Below are 17,138 nucleotides of genomic sequence, written 5' to 3' on the forward strand. Positions count from 1 at the left end.
AAGTTTGGCAGCTAATCATAAAGAGAAGAAGGTTAATCAATTCCTCAGATTGTCGAAGCTTCGTGCACACTGGGACTCTTAATATATTCAACAAAGAAAAGGCAGCAAATACCCATAGATTTTGTTTTCAAATAAAAATTTCTAATAATTCAAAATCGCCAGTGGGTTCCTTCCTTTTTTGATTTGTACCATTTGTGTTCCAACTGCAAAAACACACGAGCTGCCTTCATTTCCCCACTTCACTTTGCGTGTGATATTGATGTGGCTTTTTAAGCCAGAAGCCCAACACATGATTTAGAGGCTCTGGGAAAGAAAACAGTAAGGCTGGGGAAAGCAACGGATCAGAAATTTACATTAAAATCATGCAATTTCACTGCGCTGCAGAAAACTGCTGGGACAAGAGAGCACCTGAGTAGCTGTAAGTAAGTCTCTGTTGCAGCTGAATATAGTACAGACATTTTAAAAGAACTAAATAGGCATGTGCTAATACCACACCAAGACAAAGCAGACCACTTCAGACTGGCTTTTATGCTAGGAACAAAACAGACTCGGTAGGAGTCCCTCAAGGCTCCAGCCAATACTTTCTTCTTTCACGCTAAAGTAGTAGGTAAAGCCCCAACCCCGTTCCGTTAGCCACCGTGTAGGAAGAGAGTGAACGGCAATCCTCCCCAGCTGACCCTCGGTGTAAGCAGAAGTTGGGGCAAAGACTACAAGAAGACAGGAGAAATTTTCAAAGATTTAAGGATTGGTTTCAACGCTCAAAAATCTCATGAAAGCCAACGTGACCTCACTTTCCTTCTTCCTTTTGACACTTTGCAATGAAATGATCTCTCCCAGCTCACACAATAAATTAACAGCAGAATTTAGAACGGTTCCTAAATCTTGTGGCCTCCAGCCATAGCTGACTGGTGGATCACCTTGCCTTCCAAATTCACAAGGAGGAAGGATGTCCTCCAGTCTCAGAAAGAAAGGTTGAGCTTCCTGCATAGAAGCTCTCTCCTAATACATTCTTGAATCTTATTTAACTCTGAATTATGCCAGTCAGCATGACACATCTCTATACTCAAGAGTTCCAGTAAGAAAGCGGTACGGTTTCTTTGTATAATTGGAAGAGTAAGGAGGATCCAGAGTGGCAGACTAAGATCTAGCCTTAGGTTCTTCCACAAATTAGGGCTGTAAACAGCGTGCAGACCTACATTAAAGCGGAGCAATGCCTAACTGCCTAATGGGATTATGCATAATGCAAGCCTGAGGATGTTCCCACTAACATCATTTCTACCTTATTCTCACACGCATGGGACAGAGCTGCTCTGAAGCCAGGGAAGATTAGAGAGCTTTGTACAAATTCCTGGTCAACTTCAGTATTTGTAGCATTTTTTCCTTCTCCATAGTAAGAATGAAAAGAACTGTAATCAGAGTTTGTTTCCAAACAATGTGTAACCTTACGAAGTTGTTCTGCCTTTGCCAGTTAGAGCACAGCAATGACACACCTTCCCAGGTGAAGGCCTATCACATGGGAGCAACAGAGGAAAATGGTGTTAAGAACACTGAGGCTTCTATTTCCACAAAATCTTGGATGAGGCATGACACTATAGATGCACATAAAATTATCACTAACATGTATTAGCCTTAGGGCTTGTTCTGTGTGTTCTGACCTATGTTTGTGTGTGTCTGTGTACACACAGGCACTGAACATCTGCCCTGACCTTCAGTACTCCTTAATACACTTTCTGTTAAATTAAATGGATAATGATGACCCAGAAAAATCATTTCTCTCATCTTCACATAATGTGAGAAGTACGTGGTAATTAACTAGCCTTTAAGAATGACACTGTCGATTATTTCAGGACAATCAAATAATAGCAGAGAAATAGAGTCTGAATGGGAAGGACAGTGTCAGATGTACAGTTTAAACAATAGCTGTTTTGCCTGTCATTCATACCAAATTACTGCAAGAGGGGGGGAAAGAAAACTATTTATAACCTGTCAGTCTCAAGAAACCACAATTACGATGATTTAATTAACACATGGAGAGGCTTCAGGCAATCACATCGTTCTATATTTAAGAAGTAGCACATTTCAGGCCCAAGATGATTTAGAACATTAACAAATGCTAGTTGAACCAGGGCAAGAATGTGATGGCCTTGTTGGTTCCTTTTAAAGCATCCATCACGGCACAAAGATAATCCAAATGGATGTGTTAGTGAAAGATGAGAGCAGTGAAGAATCATCTGGGGTTTCAGAGGCCATCACACAGAAGGAGAAGCTGATTTTTAATGAGAACTGCGTTTGAAAATGAGCAAAAACACACAAGTCAAGTCTATTCATCAAAGACACTCTATGCATTGGAAAAGTCTGGAAAAAAATCGAGTTAGGGTGTATGAGAGTGCAAGGCACTAAGAGTGAGACTGACCTTCCCATGGAAGCTTGTGCTCACTGCCAAATAGGTCTTTCCTTGGCCTGATGCCCGGGAGTGAGTTTTAACCTGTGCACGGTGCAATCACAGAACAGGGGATGGCCTTTCCACTGCACAAGACTGAGAGCTGGAGTCATCCAATAAAGAGAATATTGTCAAAGGTTTCTTAAAACCTGGATGGCAGTATGCACTGGTCAACTCATCTCCTGCAAGTAAATGGCTCTTCATGTCTTCGTTTCCTCCTTCTATGTCTGACTTGTTTAGATTACCTGCTGTGTCCTATTCTCCCAGGCACAAAATGATTCCTTCAGCATTTTCATACGGTGATTAAATTTGGGAGTTGTCAGCTACCACCCAAAACACAAACAGCCATGGCAATAATGCTACCATTACACTGAGCTTACCTTCTTTCACTTTCTATTGCCTGCTTCTTAATTCGATTAAAATACAAGTAACATACAGGAAACGCCTACTTTTTCCATCCAAGAAAAAAAATATTGACCAGAGTTTACATAGAAAAAAAATACTGAGCATCCTGCTTTAAAACTGGTTCTTTAACACTTTCAGAAGGGGAACAGCTACAGGCTGCCATTCTCAGTCTTTCCTGCGGAAATCAAGGAATCGAAAAGGAAACTACCTTTGCACAGATTCCGAACGCTTAAAAGAAACATATTTCATGCTGTGGCTGGTGCTTGGAAGTGCAGTTGTGGGAGAATGCTACTGGAACCCTTCATTGGCTTATGGTTGGACTCAATGATCTTAAAGGTCTTTTCCAACCTAAATGATTCCATGACTCCTTTCACTGTCTGTCAAAAATTGGAGATCGAGATTGCTTTTTCTACAACGTATATTTATATCAGTATGCAGTTGGAAGCACTGTGCGCACACCCGATGCTGAATGTATCAAAAGATCTTTGTACACTACGTAATTACAAAGCTCTGCCCGTTGCGATGAAGGACATGCCACATTCCCACAATACATTTAATACAAAGTGACTTAACAACCATCTAATTTTTCTCCCGATGTAACACTTTTACAGTGCAGTTGAAATGTTTGCTCAGAAAATACTATGTACTTTCGTATGACAAAAGAACTTACAAAATTCAGTATCAAAATCAAGATTAAGGTCAGCCTTCCCCATTTAGGTCTTCACATAAAAAAAGCACCCATACAAGCACACGACACCAACGGTCCACCTTTGATCATAAAAAACCTGATCATGCTAGTTTTCCCCATAGGCTAAAACCAGAAATATTATTTTTCTTTTTATTGTTGTGTATGTCAGAGGAAACTGTGTAATACAGGTGATGGTGAAAGAGCAGAAAAAAAACGGAACCTTCACAGCAAAGAGCTATCGCATAAGATCGTGATCTACGTGATAGAGGAAGTAAAAGTTAGGATAATGTAACTTATCTGATAGGTTTTGAGAACTTCGGATAAAAAGTACTATGCCAAAAAGTCCTTCCCTTTTTATCACACAAAGGATAGAAAACAAACAAGAGAAGTTCAAGCATCCTCGCAAAGTCCTGTCCCTTTCTGTAGGAAGTTGCCCGCTGACAGAGACACAGCCTTGGACCACAGAGCTTTTAGGAAAGACTCTCTGGCTTGCTAGCATCCATGAACTTCTCATATTCTAGGCAATTATCTTTAAATGTATCTGAAGAACCACAAAAATAATTCAAAAAATGGCTCGCATGTATCAATCTATACTTGAACTAAGAAACAACAGTGGCGATTTTGCTGTAGGCTAGAATAAACCCCAGATGGTGAGAGATTACAGACGGGCAGCATTTTCTGGCCTTTCTTGCCTTCCTCATTCTTGCAGGTGGAACAATTCCCATTCGAGTGCCCATGACAACAGTAGGACTGATGTATCTACCAGGAAGAGCTTTCTATTTCCTTGTGATTTAAAAAGGCAAAGACAAAACAAATTCACTAGGCCAAGAAGCCAATATTCCCATCAAGTAACACCCTCTCACGCCGTCCCTGCGCCGCATGCTCTGGCTTCTAACAAAGTCGGAGTTTTGCAGCTAGGAACAGAGACGACAACTACCAGGAAACCCCTCAGAATCGATCCAGGCATCTTTTTGTGTAGACGGAGAGATCCACAAGCAACCTAAGCTTATTTGGCTGCACAACAGGCAGATGTGATAAAAGCTGATTAGTGTCAAAAATGTTTACTGCTGCAGCCCATCTGTGTTCAGTCCTAAAATACCTGGCTTGAAATGACCAAATACCAGGATGTTAGCAGCGCTATAAACACACATCACACAGGAATTTTTCATGTCAAAATGTTTACAACATGGATAGCATGACAGAGGGCTGCACACTTCCGTACGGCAAGCAGCTCCTGCTAGAAAAATGGGCCATCTCCTGAACGTAACAGGCAGACGATCTCAAGGGAAGTAACACACCTGCAGAGCTGAGGCCTCAACCGTGGTCCCAAAGGCTGTGAACCGTGCAGGTCCCTTCTACCAGGGGCAGCTTGGCTGCCGAAAGGAGTACGTGTCTGTAGGAGCATCCCCGTCAGGAAGCAGAGTAAACCAGCACGTCCACGGCTCTGGTTATTGCCAGCGCCCAGACCAGCTCAGACAGCTCTGCGCTCTCACAGCCTGCGCAGTTTAGGGAACAGTCTTAACATCAAAAATCAGGGCAACTCTATTAGTCTGGAGGAGAGTTTGAGGAACATTTCCAGCAGCAGGATACTTACTAATGAGATTGTTTGCCCCTTTTAGATTGTGGTTGGTTGGTTTTTTTTCCTGTGTGTGTGTTTAAAAGAAAAAAAAACAACAAACCTTACAAATGAATAGGTTCAACAGATTTCTTTGCTATTTCTGTTAGTGCTCTCCCTCCTGGCATGAGCTACATAATGGACTACAATTGATTTTTTTTCTCCTCCTTAAAATACTGGCAACACATCACAGAGTTTGAGCAAAAGCAGAAGGAGGAGTGAAAGAAAGGAAAAGAGAGATGGAGAGGGCAAACTGCATCTGTCACAACTCCAGCAATGCAGGGATCCTTCATAGGGCCTGAGCAACCCTTACAGTAGGAATACAAGTTTTTTTTTTCTCTTGTGCAAAGCTTTTACGATGCAGCATCCCCTCCATTTGAGCAGTCCTCACTGTGCATAACGTGAAGTTTCTAGAAAGTGGCAAAATTAGGGGAAGTAGAAACAGAGGTGCTGAGAAGGCAGGGAGGATGACAGTCAATCAGTTACCCTCCCAGCTGGACGTTGCCTTTAAGACTACGAATCCCCAGCGCAATTTCGGAGTTCTGTCAATTAACTGTCAGCCTCTGGATGAGACCCAGTGGAGCAAACGTAATGCCTGAAATGTGGTTAGGGAAGTTCCCAAGCCTTAGTGAAAATCTGGGAGATGGGGGTTCAGCTTCTTCCTTTGCCACCTATTATCTGCATTAACTCAGAGCGAGGTCTCAGCAGCATCTGTATTGCAAGACCAAATTTCAGACAAGCTAATCTCTCCCCCAGGCACCTGAATAAGGACTGAGTAAGACCTTCAGAAGTGTTCTGCATCCTTCCGCAGCTTCCTTTTCAAATTTACAACCAGTGTCTCAATTGCTGCTGATGCACAGCTGGCTGACTTCTCCCGGAAATACGGCCAGTCATTTTGGTAATATCCTTGGGAAATCTCACACTTTACAAGTGCTGAGCCCAGGAAAATCTGCCCCTGTGCATTTATTGCTACATCACTAGTACTGCTAGAGCACAACTTTCTGTATCCTGACATTATACTTGCAATAACAAGTATGCAATGCTAACGAAGCCTCCGAATGGTAACAAACACAAATTTCTACCTTTCGTCCTAATCTTGAAGATATTTCTAAAATTTACCTTCTCCTCAAACCTCTCACTGGCCCTGTGCCTGAAAGATTTCACCTCTGAGCCCCTTCTGACATATTTCTTCCAGATATACTGCACTGAGGCAAAGTGCTATCAGCTTAGCCTTTGCTTACTCTCCCGATACAAACACAGAGCTTATGACAGAGTTTCATTAGATTGATTCACCCTTCAGTTTACAACTCAAGCAAGAATTTAAGGTCCATCTATAATCACAGAGATATAGAGAAAGCGAGGCAGAGGAGAAGCCATAGCACAGAAGGATATGAGAAAGCTAAATTAACAATGCCCATCCAACAGTGTTCCAAAACAGGGTCACTGAAAAGACAACCACACTGCTTTGGCCCTAAAACGATGACAGTAGTAACAATACTGCTTCCCATACTCCTCACTCATCACCTCCCATATTCTCCTCTTTGTAATGCACTACCTGTGGAACCACCTCCCTTCTGCATTCCCCCAAGCTATGACGACCTTGCACCTCTGCCATGAAGTCCTTGTTGAGCATTCCTTATCAAAACGTAAGACTGATGACCAAAGGAAATAGGATCAACTGTTCTTAAAAAAAAGAAAAATTCTGCCAAATCATTGAGTGCTTTCTCTCATGAGGTCGCAATACCCCATGAACTCATGCTTAGCCCCTGGGCAGCCCTTCCAAAGTTGAGTTACAGAACCACGAACACCCTCAGACTAAACAGCATCTGGGCCATGGAGATTATTTTGCATCTTGTTCAAAACAACACACTAACGGTGTTTAATAAATAAATAATAAACAACAGTGGCATGTCAACATTTCCTTTTAAATTAGGCTCAAAAGGAGCAGGTCAACAGCAGCCCACCAAGTCTGCATATGCTGCATTCCTTTATCAATCTATTTCTTCCCACTGGCAAGAGGGGAGGAAGCAGAATTCAAAGTGAACATAATTTTGTGTGACTGATTTAGCATGTATGAACACAAGCGACAACTGCCCTGGTTTTCACTCCAATGGAAAGCACAGGAGCATCACTGCAGAGATGTACTTGCAAGCGAACAGGTGGGCTTGTTTGTCAGGCGCTGGGGTATGGTTAGACATCGAGAAGCAAAAGTGTAAAAAGTAACCTCGCAGGGTCTGTGTCAGTCGTCTCTCAAAGGGCTTCACATCAACTGTGCTCGGTTAACACAGAAAAGATGTTCTCTTGTTTGGCTGGTTGTTGTTTGTTTTGTAACTGCCAGCCTGAGAAACGGGAGATGAGTAACCTTCCAGTAGAATGGAGGAAACATTTTTGTTCCTTCTCCCCGTATACCTTCATAGTGAGCTATATACAGATATTTTGTGTGTAGTATGTATGAAATACATAATATTATAGCTTGGTTTATGAAATTGCTTTTTATGGCTCCCAGATCTTCAGCAAATGTACAAATAAATATGAAAGAGAGAGGGAATAAGATGCACATACACAAAGCAAAGCAAACACCAAAATGAGATAGCAGCAGTCTGCTAACTGGATGGCGAGAGCCAAAATCATAAGCATCCAGTTATTTTAGAAACCCTTGCCAATAGACTAAATAGAATACCATAGGCCAGGTGTCAGTGATTATAATCCCACTGATGCCAAGAGAGTTGCTCCCATTTACAGCAAGCCTGACTTTGGCGCTCTCTCTGTAGTACAAGGAATAATTCATAAAGCACGGACTTGAAAAAGCAGCCATACAAACCATACCTGCAACTCCCCTCCTTGCAGTCCTGCAACTCCCCTCCTTGCAGTATCAGGACCCAACACGGGGCAGCTCTCGTACGCCCAAGTTGCTTTGTTATACGCTAGAAATCTCACTGAACTTAAACCAAGAACAAGCAGTCCCCCGCTCACGTGCGTAGCTGCTGTGAAAAAAAGAACCTGCGTAAATACCTAAGGGTGTTATTTCAAGGCCAGTTCTGCCATGGAAAATAAGTGGTTTATGGATGAGATGAGCTGGATACTTCTAAAAACAAAATCACCACTGTGACTGGAACAGGCATGCTCACACGACCTTAGGCCACGCTCAGAAACCATTATCACCCAACTACCAGCAACAGAGTACGCTCAGGCATCTCCCCCAGGTTAAAATGGAACTAAGCCATCACTTCTTCCTGAAAGACGCACAGGTTTTGGATACCTTAGCTGCTTACAGGCATGGGGGGGGAGACATGTGAAAGCAGACAATCATTTGAAAAATATTACTAAAAAAGTAAAACCAATAAAGTCACAAGCAATGAATTCTGAAAGCCCACCTGCCTTCTTTTTGATGACCGGACATTCTTCTCCCCCCTAAGCGGTCCTTTTCTGGGAGAAACCTCAGTCTGAGCACAGCGAACGATCATGTCAGACTGGCAGGAGGATGGGCCTGAGCTATGTCTCACTTGTACAAAATAAGTTTTCCCACAAGTACGTACATCTGGGTAAATTAGTAAATAATGAGATGTTCCATTTTCTTTTTTTTCCCCAAACATAAAACCTTTCCACTGCTGAAGACACTACAAGGATTTTTTTTTCTTACCATTTTTAAGTACTGTACAGTGCATATCTATCCTTTTACAAGTGGAACCTTGTAGCTATGGAGACAAAGAATCCAAGCTGAAGATAGCATTTCAGTGGGGGCTTGTGGTTGCTACATGTGCCTTCAGTGATCTGCTATCTTCCATCTCCTGAAGTCTCCTCTACTAATAGCCAATGCACAGTAAATCACCACATGAATACAAAGGGTACTTGCTACCAGTCACAGCCTGGGACAGCACTGTCATGTTCAGTGCAGTCTTACTGATTTACACCATGACCAAGAATCCCACAGACAACACGATAAACAGCTTGAGTTCTGCAAAGTTGTGCACCAGCTTAACTTAACCTGAACAGAGGAGTGGAATAAAATTGTGCTGGTACTGCGACAGCACCTGGAAACCAGGCGAACCGGGGTCCCCTTGTGTTTAGTGCTGTGTGTAACTATCGACGTCAACATGAAGATATCGCATCCCGTTGGCCTTCTGTTACCAGACCTGGTAGGACTCTTCAGCTTTTTATTTATCTGCCCTAATCCAAATTATCCAAATTTCAGTTTCTAAACAACATCACGTATTTCCTATCTGCTGTGCACTACGATCATGATCCAAATTCCGTTACAGATTATGGTTTCATTACATGGACTTTCAGTTATGACATGCAGATTCAGCTGTCTTCCATATCATCTTGGTGTAAATTAAACAGCATTTTATTCAAGCTAATGAAACTTCAGCGGTGTTAAACTTGAGCGTGAAGAGGAGACAGCCTTTCAGGTCACATTAATGCTCCTTGTGACAGCCAGTGAAAATTCAAAATAACTTTGTTAGCATCACTTCCTTTCTACTTGTGCTGCTAACAGGAAAAAAACCCTGCACACCTTCACTCACATGATACTGGCAGAAATTACAAGAGTAAGACAGGTGGTTTTCTTTTTTGAAGACAACACTGCACCAGAGAAAGCAACCCCAAAACACACTTTTTTTTTTCTTCCCCTTAGCTCTGTGGTCCAAAAGCAGCTAGGGATTTCGGGTACCAAATAAGAAACATCTTAAAGATGCCCTATTGTCAGAAAGTGAAAACATCCACTTCTAAAAAATCAGGATCGTAGAACTGCAGCCTGCTCAACACTGCTCATCTTCAACAGAGCTTTCATACCACCTGGCCATCAAAGACGTTGGTCAAGATCTACCATAGTCAAACCCAATTTGCATGAGTGGATATGAATAAATTTCAATGGGCACATTAAGCACTTTCAGGTGGGATGTCCACAAGCAAGGAAGCAAAATCAACCACGGTCCCCTAATACCACATCACGTACAGGATTAATTAACAAGTACTGAAAGGTAATTGCGCAAATCCTCCTTACCAGGTATAAATAAGCAACGGCATTCACAAGTAAAAACATTTCTTACACACACATTAATAGTCATTGACAATACAGCAATGGAAAAATACGGTATTTTCTTGCCAAAGCTGAACAATAGACAAAAGAAGCGCTGAGAGCTTTTTCTATTTGTATTTCCCACGTTGCTGAGTCAAAATCATAACACGGCCTTCGGTGCGTGAAACTATTAACTTCAGCAGAGTTGTCTCTCAAGCTAAGCCTTCATTGACCACTAAAATGAAATAAGAAAACCCCCAAGAATCCCCCTCTCCCAACCCAGGTATTTGCAAACGTGCTGTTTGACTTGCGGCCTTCGCGAGGCTCAAGTTCAGAAGAGCTAGTAAGGCAGCTTGGATGTTCCTGCTTCTCCAGGAAAACAAATGCCTAACTCTAAGGTTGTGCTGCAGTCCTGTGTCCCCTGGTTTACTAGTGAACCAGACAGAAAATGCAGAAAATCTTTGGCATTACCTTTAAGTAGGCCATAAACCCCCCAAGATTTGATGTGGGGTCTGGAGTAAAGAGGTTTCCATATTTATCTTTAAAACAGAAAAGGTTCTTAAACGTCTCCGTTTCTACCAAAACATTAAAAATGGAACGCTCCTGTAGCCACTGCTAATAAAATGGGTGCAAATAGGAGGAGAATAACAGTCCAGATGCCTTTATCATAGTTGTTTACTTCAACTTAACCTATTTTTTTATAAGTCAGAATTACTCAAAATAATTACCATCACTTCCCTGACTGTTGTTATTTAATGAGATAACCTTTCATACTGAGCAAACCCAAAAGCAAAAAAATCTCATTAATCTTTCTAGCATTTAGAGACACCTCAAGAGCTTCAAACATTTACCTCTCCTTCCCAGCAGCTGAAATGGTTTTAGGAGGATCATGGTTCATACCTCACATTCCCTGGAGCCAGAGATGGTATACGTGCAGGGCCCAGATCCATTAACCGATACATCCATGGTCTCAGAGTTTGTTGGCTTGTAGTCCACGTAATACTCCTGTAAAGGGGAGTTCATTTGCCTTTCAGACTCTCGGGCCTTTTTCCTGCGCCTCTTCATGAGAGAGTGCTGCTGGAGCTGTTTCATGCTGGCTGGATAGCGCTTCCACGACACGTAGATAACCAACAGAATCATGGCCACCGAAAGGAAGAGGGCCACGCTCCCAGCGATTATTTTGTGAAAGGAAACGTGCTCGTACTCTGGTTCCACTCCAGGTGTTGGGAGGTCTGCAGAAGGGCTCGGCGTAACAGAGGTTGGCTGATTGCTTTCTAGTTTGGAAATGGTAGGTTTAGGAATGAAGACGGGTCTCTGGGGGGTTTTGGGTGCCTGGTACGATCTTTCAGTAACCACCACTTGGATTTCAGCACAGATATTATATGTTTCCACAGCATCGCTCACTTTTTCGCCCTGGATATGTTTAGGGCCTGCACATATCATAGTGCTTTCTTTATTTCCCTTGAAATTCTTAAGCCAAGTAAATAGAGGGCAAATGCTTCGAGTACATTCCCACATATTTCCGGACAGAGTGATGGAGATGAGCGAGATCCATGTATTGATGGTCTCCTGAGAGATGTTGGTGAGTTTGTTGGAATCCAGGTTCAGCTTTTGCAGGTTGGGCAGGCACTGGAAGGTCCCAGGCTCTATCCCTGTAATGTCATTTCCTGATAAATCCAAGTTGTGCAAGGAACTCCAAGTCCACGTTAACCCTTGGCTAATAGACCGGATCCTATTCCACTGCAAATAAATCGAGCGAAGGTTGAAGAGGCGTGGAAAGTGGGCAAAATTGATCTTGGAGAACTGGTTGTGCTCCAAGTGGAGCTCCGTCAACTTCAAAAGGCCAGCGAAAGCATTACGAGATAAGCTCCGCAGGCGGTTGTAGCCCAAATCCAGAAAGTCAAGGTTTCGGCAGTCTTGGAAAACTCGGATCGGCACAGTTTTCAGCGAGTTGGACCGCAAATGCAAGATCAAGAGTTTACGAAGGCCCTTGAACTGCTCAGACTGCAACACCTGCAACTTGTTGTAAGAGAGGTCCAGATTGCGGAGGTTGGGGACTGGGTGAAACGTTTTGTTGTGCAGATGGGTAATTTTGTTGGAGCTTAGAATTAATTCCTTCAGCCTGCGGATCCCCTGAAATGCATCCTCATCCACAGAGCTGATGTAATTATGGTCAAGATAAAGCCATATGAGCTGATTCAGGCCCGCAAACTGATTTGATTTAAGCCTCTGAATGCTGTTGTACCGTAACGATAAGCCTTGAGACCCTCCAGAAATATTCTGAGGGATGTCTCTGAATGCATGAGATTCGCAGTACACAATCTTGCCATCGCATCGGCAGTTCTTGGGGCAAGCTCGCTGAGCCCCCGCAAGCATAAGAAACAGCACCATAGGAAGTAGCACTAACACCACACTCATGCCTCTCAGCTGCTTTATTAAATGGAAACCTACAATATTAAAAAGAAAACAAATGTGCATTGTAAAGCTATTAAAACAAATCGCCAACAGATTACTAAGGTCAACAGGGTTTCTAGTAAAGCATTAGTGAAGCAGTGGATTTTGAAGACAACCTGTTTGCCTCCCGTCTTGCACTTTTTGTCGTGTAAATTCCTGTCCTTTGACTTTCAGGCTTGCCATCTCTCCTACCCGCACCATCACCAGTACTACTCTTGTTATTCAATTACTTTTGTTTGATTTATGATCCCTTAGAAGGGCCAAGAGCCTGTTCTCTCTTTGCTTTTCTCCTGTACATCATCTCTCAATGTAGCTGGTATATCCTTATCGCTGGATGCTGAGGTTTTAACAATAAACATATTTGTCAAGTCACTGTGCTGAATGCTCCATAGTGCTGGAAAGGAAATGAGCCAAAGCCTTTGGTATTTACATGCTGCTAAACGTGTTCTTTAATAAAAGCAATTGCAAGTCCAATTCCTCCAAAAATTACTGCAAAAAGTGAGAAATCTACTTATCATAAAGTTTGAGCCATCTTTAAAATGTGTATTTATTGTAAAAATCAAACAGTAAGTAAAGGCTTTACTTTTTGCACCGAGTGATTTGTTTTTAAGAGTAGGTTTACTCATTATTTTTATATACCTCAAATATATATATAGATGCCCAGAAACGAAGTACAACCATACAGAGAAGTATACCATATAACGCTAGTATAGGACCTCAATACCAAGATAATGGTAGAAGACATATTTCTTTAAAATGAATCATAGTCTTAACACATATTAATTTAAAGTTATCTACATGCAGCTGTGAATGCCCAAGCATTTATTATTTTGCGTATACATTATATACTCTATGAAAACATACACACAAATACTTACATATAAACACTGCCTTAGGAGCAGCAAAACACAGAAAGTTTAAAGGGGTATATTTCTATTTCAACTCCCCTCTCTGTTCCACAGCTCTACCGATTTTAAGATTTTGCATTTGAGATGTCAAATTTATCATATAGTAGCAACGCTGTTACGTGAGGACAGGCACATTTTCCACATTCTTTGAATAATTATGAAAGGGGGCAGAGGGGTTGTCAGAAAATCCAACATACATATGCACGCTTTCCTTAGCCTGTAATAATTCTAGGACTGGTGCCTCTGTCCAGAGTTGCAATCTTGCTAAGAATTAAAATGTATTCTTCCAACAGGAAATATTTCAAGGGCCGGTATCTCCTCAATAAATAATTACTTTATTATTTGTCACACACACAAAACCAACCCTGTGCTGCAGTTATTTAATCCGGTTTCAAACCGAGGGGCAATCTGCAAAATAATTCCTAATCTAAAAACGCCCCGAGTATGTGTCTCTGCCTTTCACTTTAATGGTTAGATTTTTAATTTAAATCCTCATCCTTCGCTACTGCCTATGTGCCAGCAGCAGCCAGCTAGAAACATGTTCTGGCTGTTACAGACTTGGGGGTTGGGGGGGAGGAGGGAGGGAAATAAACCTGTCACACTTGAAAAAATAAGACTGGCAAATGACTGCTGGAAATCTAGCAGCAATATGAGGGCTACCTTTTCAAAGCCCAAACAAGCCTCTTCAAAACCACCTATAGAAGAAAATCACCCCCTCCCCTTTGCTTCCCACATACTGCAAAGTGTTAACAGTCCTTTCTGACAGCCTGAATAACACCACTACAGGCTCATGGAATATGAATCTAAACCCAGAAGAAATCTTGGGTGAGCGTGCCTCGCGCATACATGTACTTATCTATACGTGTGCAGGTGTGTGGGTGGGTTGTACAGGCAGCGAACGCACTCTCCACAGTCCTTAACTCGGTGCATGCATTTACAGATCAATTACATGTGAAGCCACTGCAGGAGGAAAGGTGTGTATGTGCGGGGGGGGAATACATGATCTAAAAATACAATAGCAAGTACAGTGAGTCACCTGGCAAAGGAATGCACTGCTGCTGCTTAGACTGTTTCCCCCTCTTGAACAGCTAATAATCCAGCTGAAAAATATACCCCACAGCTGCAGCTGGGCTAACAAACAAACAAGAAAAGTTCACTTACCCATCCTTTTGTCATCAACAAACGTCCTCCTTTTCCTTTCTCCAGCTGTTTTCTTCTCTCTCTTTCCTTTTTTGCTCTCCCTTTGCCTCTCCCTCTCTTTTAAAAACTGGGCTCTTTTCTTTCCACCATCAGAATCTTCATGTCACAGCACGGCTGCCACTCACATCACCGCCATCCAGCGTGCATGCCAGTAACCCCCACAAAGTTCCCTAGAGAGGACAAGCAAGAATTTTGGGGATGAGGAAGGGAAAGGATAGGGAAGGGGTTGGGGGTGGGGAAGACAGGACGAAGGATGGGGGGGAGTGTGGGGGGGGTAGGGAGGGACTCTAAGCTCTGAGAGCCATTGTGTAAGTCAGCAGAGAACCATCAGCATTAAGTGGCAATCAGCAAGCAAAAGCTATAGCAGACCGGGAAGGTAAACCAACTTCTCTGGGAGAAATAAAAAAATCTTTCCCGGTACCTAGCATTTCTCATTCTGCCGCCTTTTGCCATTCCCAGACACAGCAATCCATCCTCCAGCTTCCCAGCCCCTGAAGCAGGCAGGCCTCCCGCGCTGTGCAAGACCCCAGTTTAAAAGCTACGCAGGATAGGTTTCTCCATTTAGCTGGTCAGGTTTAAAGTGTTTTGTAGCTGTGCTGAGAGGCAGCTCTTGTCTAATTCAGAAGGCTTTCCAGAGAGTGATGATGCTTTGGAGCTTGTGGGTGCTAATGTTCTAGTTTGTGATACACTGAGTGCCCTCCACTGGAGAAAACAGATCGCACATTAAAGGCATGAACAAGTGATCCTGTCATTGCTATGCAGACTTTCTTCCTTCAGAAAAGAAAATTAAAGACACAGTATTGCCTTGCCCACCACCATCCCTCCCCGGACCCCTTTGCCTTCCCTAGATCACTGAATGTTTCCACTGGGGATTTTCTGGCAGCCGGTGTAAAGGACTAAAGAGAACGCCCGTGCCCTGGGTATTTGGCAACCCCATCTTTCTCTAATCCACCTGACCTGGATGTTTTTCTTGGGCAAATTCTAAACTGTTTTTATTTTCCGGGATTCACAGGGTGAGAACAGGAAAAGGACCGTTTGCAGATTAAAAGTGGAGGTTGTGTTAAAGGGGGGGGGGGGGGGGGGGGGGGCAGGAAACGGGCAACCTAATCATCCACGCAAAAGGCATTTAACTGCATGCACCAAAGCCAAATATAAACATACTGAAAACAGCAAGCCAGCTTGTTTTTTCTTTTTAAATCTAAGTGCTTTTTAGCCTGAAAAATACTGGGTTTGATAAACAATGCAGAACTGAAGCTGCAGAGTTAGTGGCACCTTTTTTCTTCCAAACGCCTCTTCTCCCCCAGCTCTCCCCCATGCAGAAGCGGTGACTTCTCGCAGCCAAGAGTCTGGATTTCCGCAGACTCCAGCCACAGACCTTGCTGTGTGAGCTAGGGTATGACACTTCGACAGTGTTTCACCTCCTGCTATTCGTCTGGCTAGCTTACTAGGGCTTGAATTAATTCTCACCCAGTCCAACTGAAAGATGTCAAAGGGATTTGGAGCAAGTGCAATACCACACAGAGCCCCTTTGAGTTAGTTCTGGTTAGCCCTATTAACCAGGAGCAGCAGAGAATATAAGCCTCGGTGGAGCCCCACACAAACGGACCATTTTTGGTTTCAAAGCAAACTCGGGCAACTCAGAGGGCAGCACTGTACTCTACCTTAACATTTTTAACCAGGGTTCCTGAAGCTTATGCATTTGTGCTGCCTGTCCAGCTGCTCCCTCCTCTCCCGGGGCTACACAGATACCTGGTATTTTGAAAACAATTCCCCGCCCAAATCTTGAGTTTAGATGCCAAAATGGTGGAAGTACTTTTTCTAAAGTCTGTCATGAGCTAACCATTATGTGCTACTTATTTTTTAAAATATTTTAAAAATATTTCCCCTTATGACTAAAGAGCACCTTGCTTAGCATTTTACAGCCCCTATCTCTTGAGGGTTCTGTGTACTACTGCTCATAATTCTGGTACTGTAACAAAAATGAAAATTGCATGAAACTCAAGGCCAGATTCAGAGCTCTCTTATTGTAGTTCCTTATTCCTGGCTCAGATAAAAAGACCATCGCTTGCCCCTGCAATCCATTCCAAATTAAGTCACCCCTGCCCAGCCCCAGTACCTGGTCCCCTCCAGGATCTCCACTGGAGCACAAACGTTTGGACACAGAATGGGCAAAGTAGTTCAACTCTATTTAAAAACAAAACAAAACAAAACAAAAAAACCTCCACAAAATAATCCATTGAAGGAAACTTTGTGTCCCCTATATCTGCAGCCAGACTGCAACATCTCAAAGCTTCTGAATAAAAAAAACTGGTTTTGTTTGTCCTGTTATGAGAATTCATTGCTATCTATAGACCAGAGATTGATTTCTGTAAGAAAAATATCACAATTAATCACTATTTTAACTCTGAATT

General features: G+C 42.8%; 1 protein-coding gene across 1 annotated transcript in view; it reads right to left on the reverse strand.

Moving 5' to 3' along the window:
* Nucleotides 1–12,820, reverse strand: part of LRRTM4 (leucine rich repeat transmembrane neuronal 4) — a 221,796-nt gene extending 208,976 nt beyond the window's left edge. Inside the window, exons 1-2 of the mRNA XM_059831391.1 lie at nt 12,736–12,820; nt 11,066–12,612 (exon numbers count right to left, since the gene is read on the reverse strand). Of these exons, the coding sequence (XP_059687374.1) occupies nt 11,066–12,612; nt 12,736–12,820 (1,632 nt within the window). The remainder of the gene's footprint in view (nt 1–11,065; nt 12,613–12,735) is intronic.
* Nucleotides 12,821–17,138: the final 4,318 nt, after the last annotated feature.

Source organism: Gavia stellata, chromosome 31 (assembly GCF_030936135.1).
Source record: "Gavia stellata isolate bGavSte3 chromosome 31, bGavSte3.hap2, whole genome shotgun sequence".
In the NCBI taxonomy this organism is placed as follows: domain Eukaryota; kingdom Metazoa; phylum Chordata; class Aves; order Gaviiformes; family Gaviidae; genus Gavia; species Gavia stellata.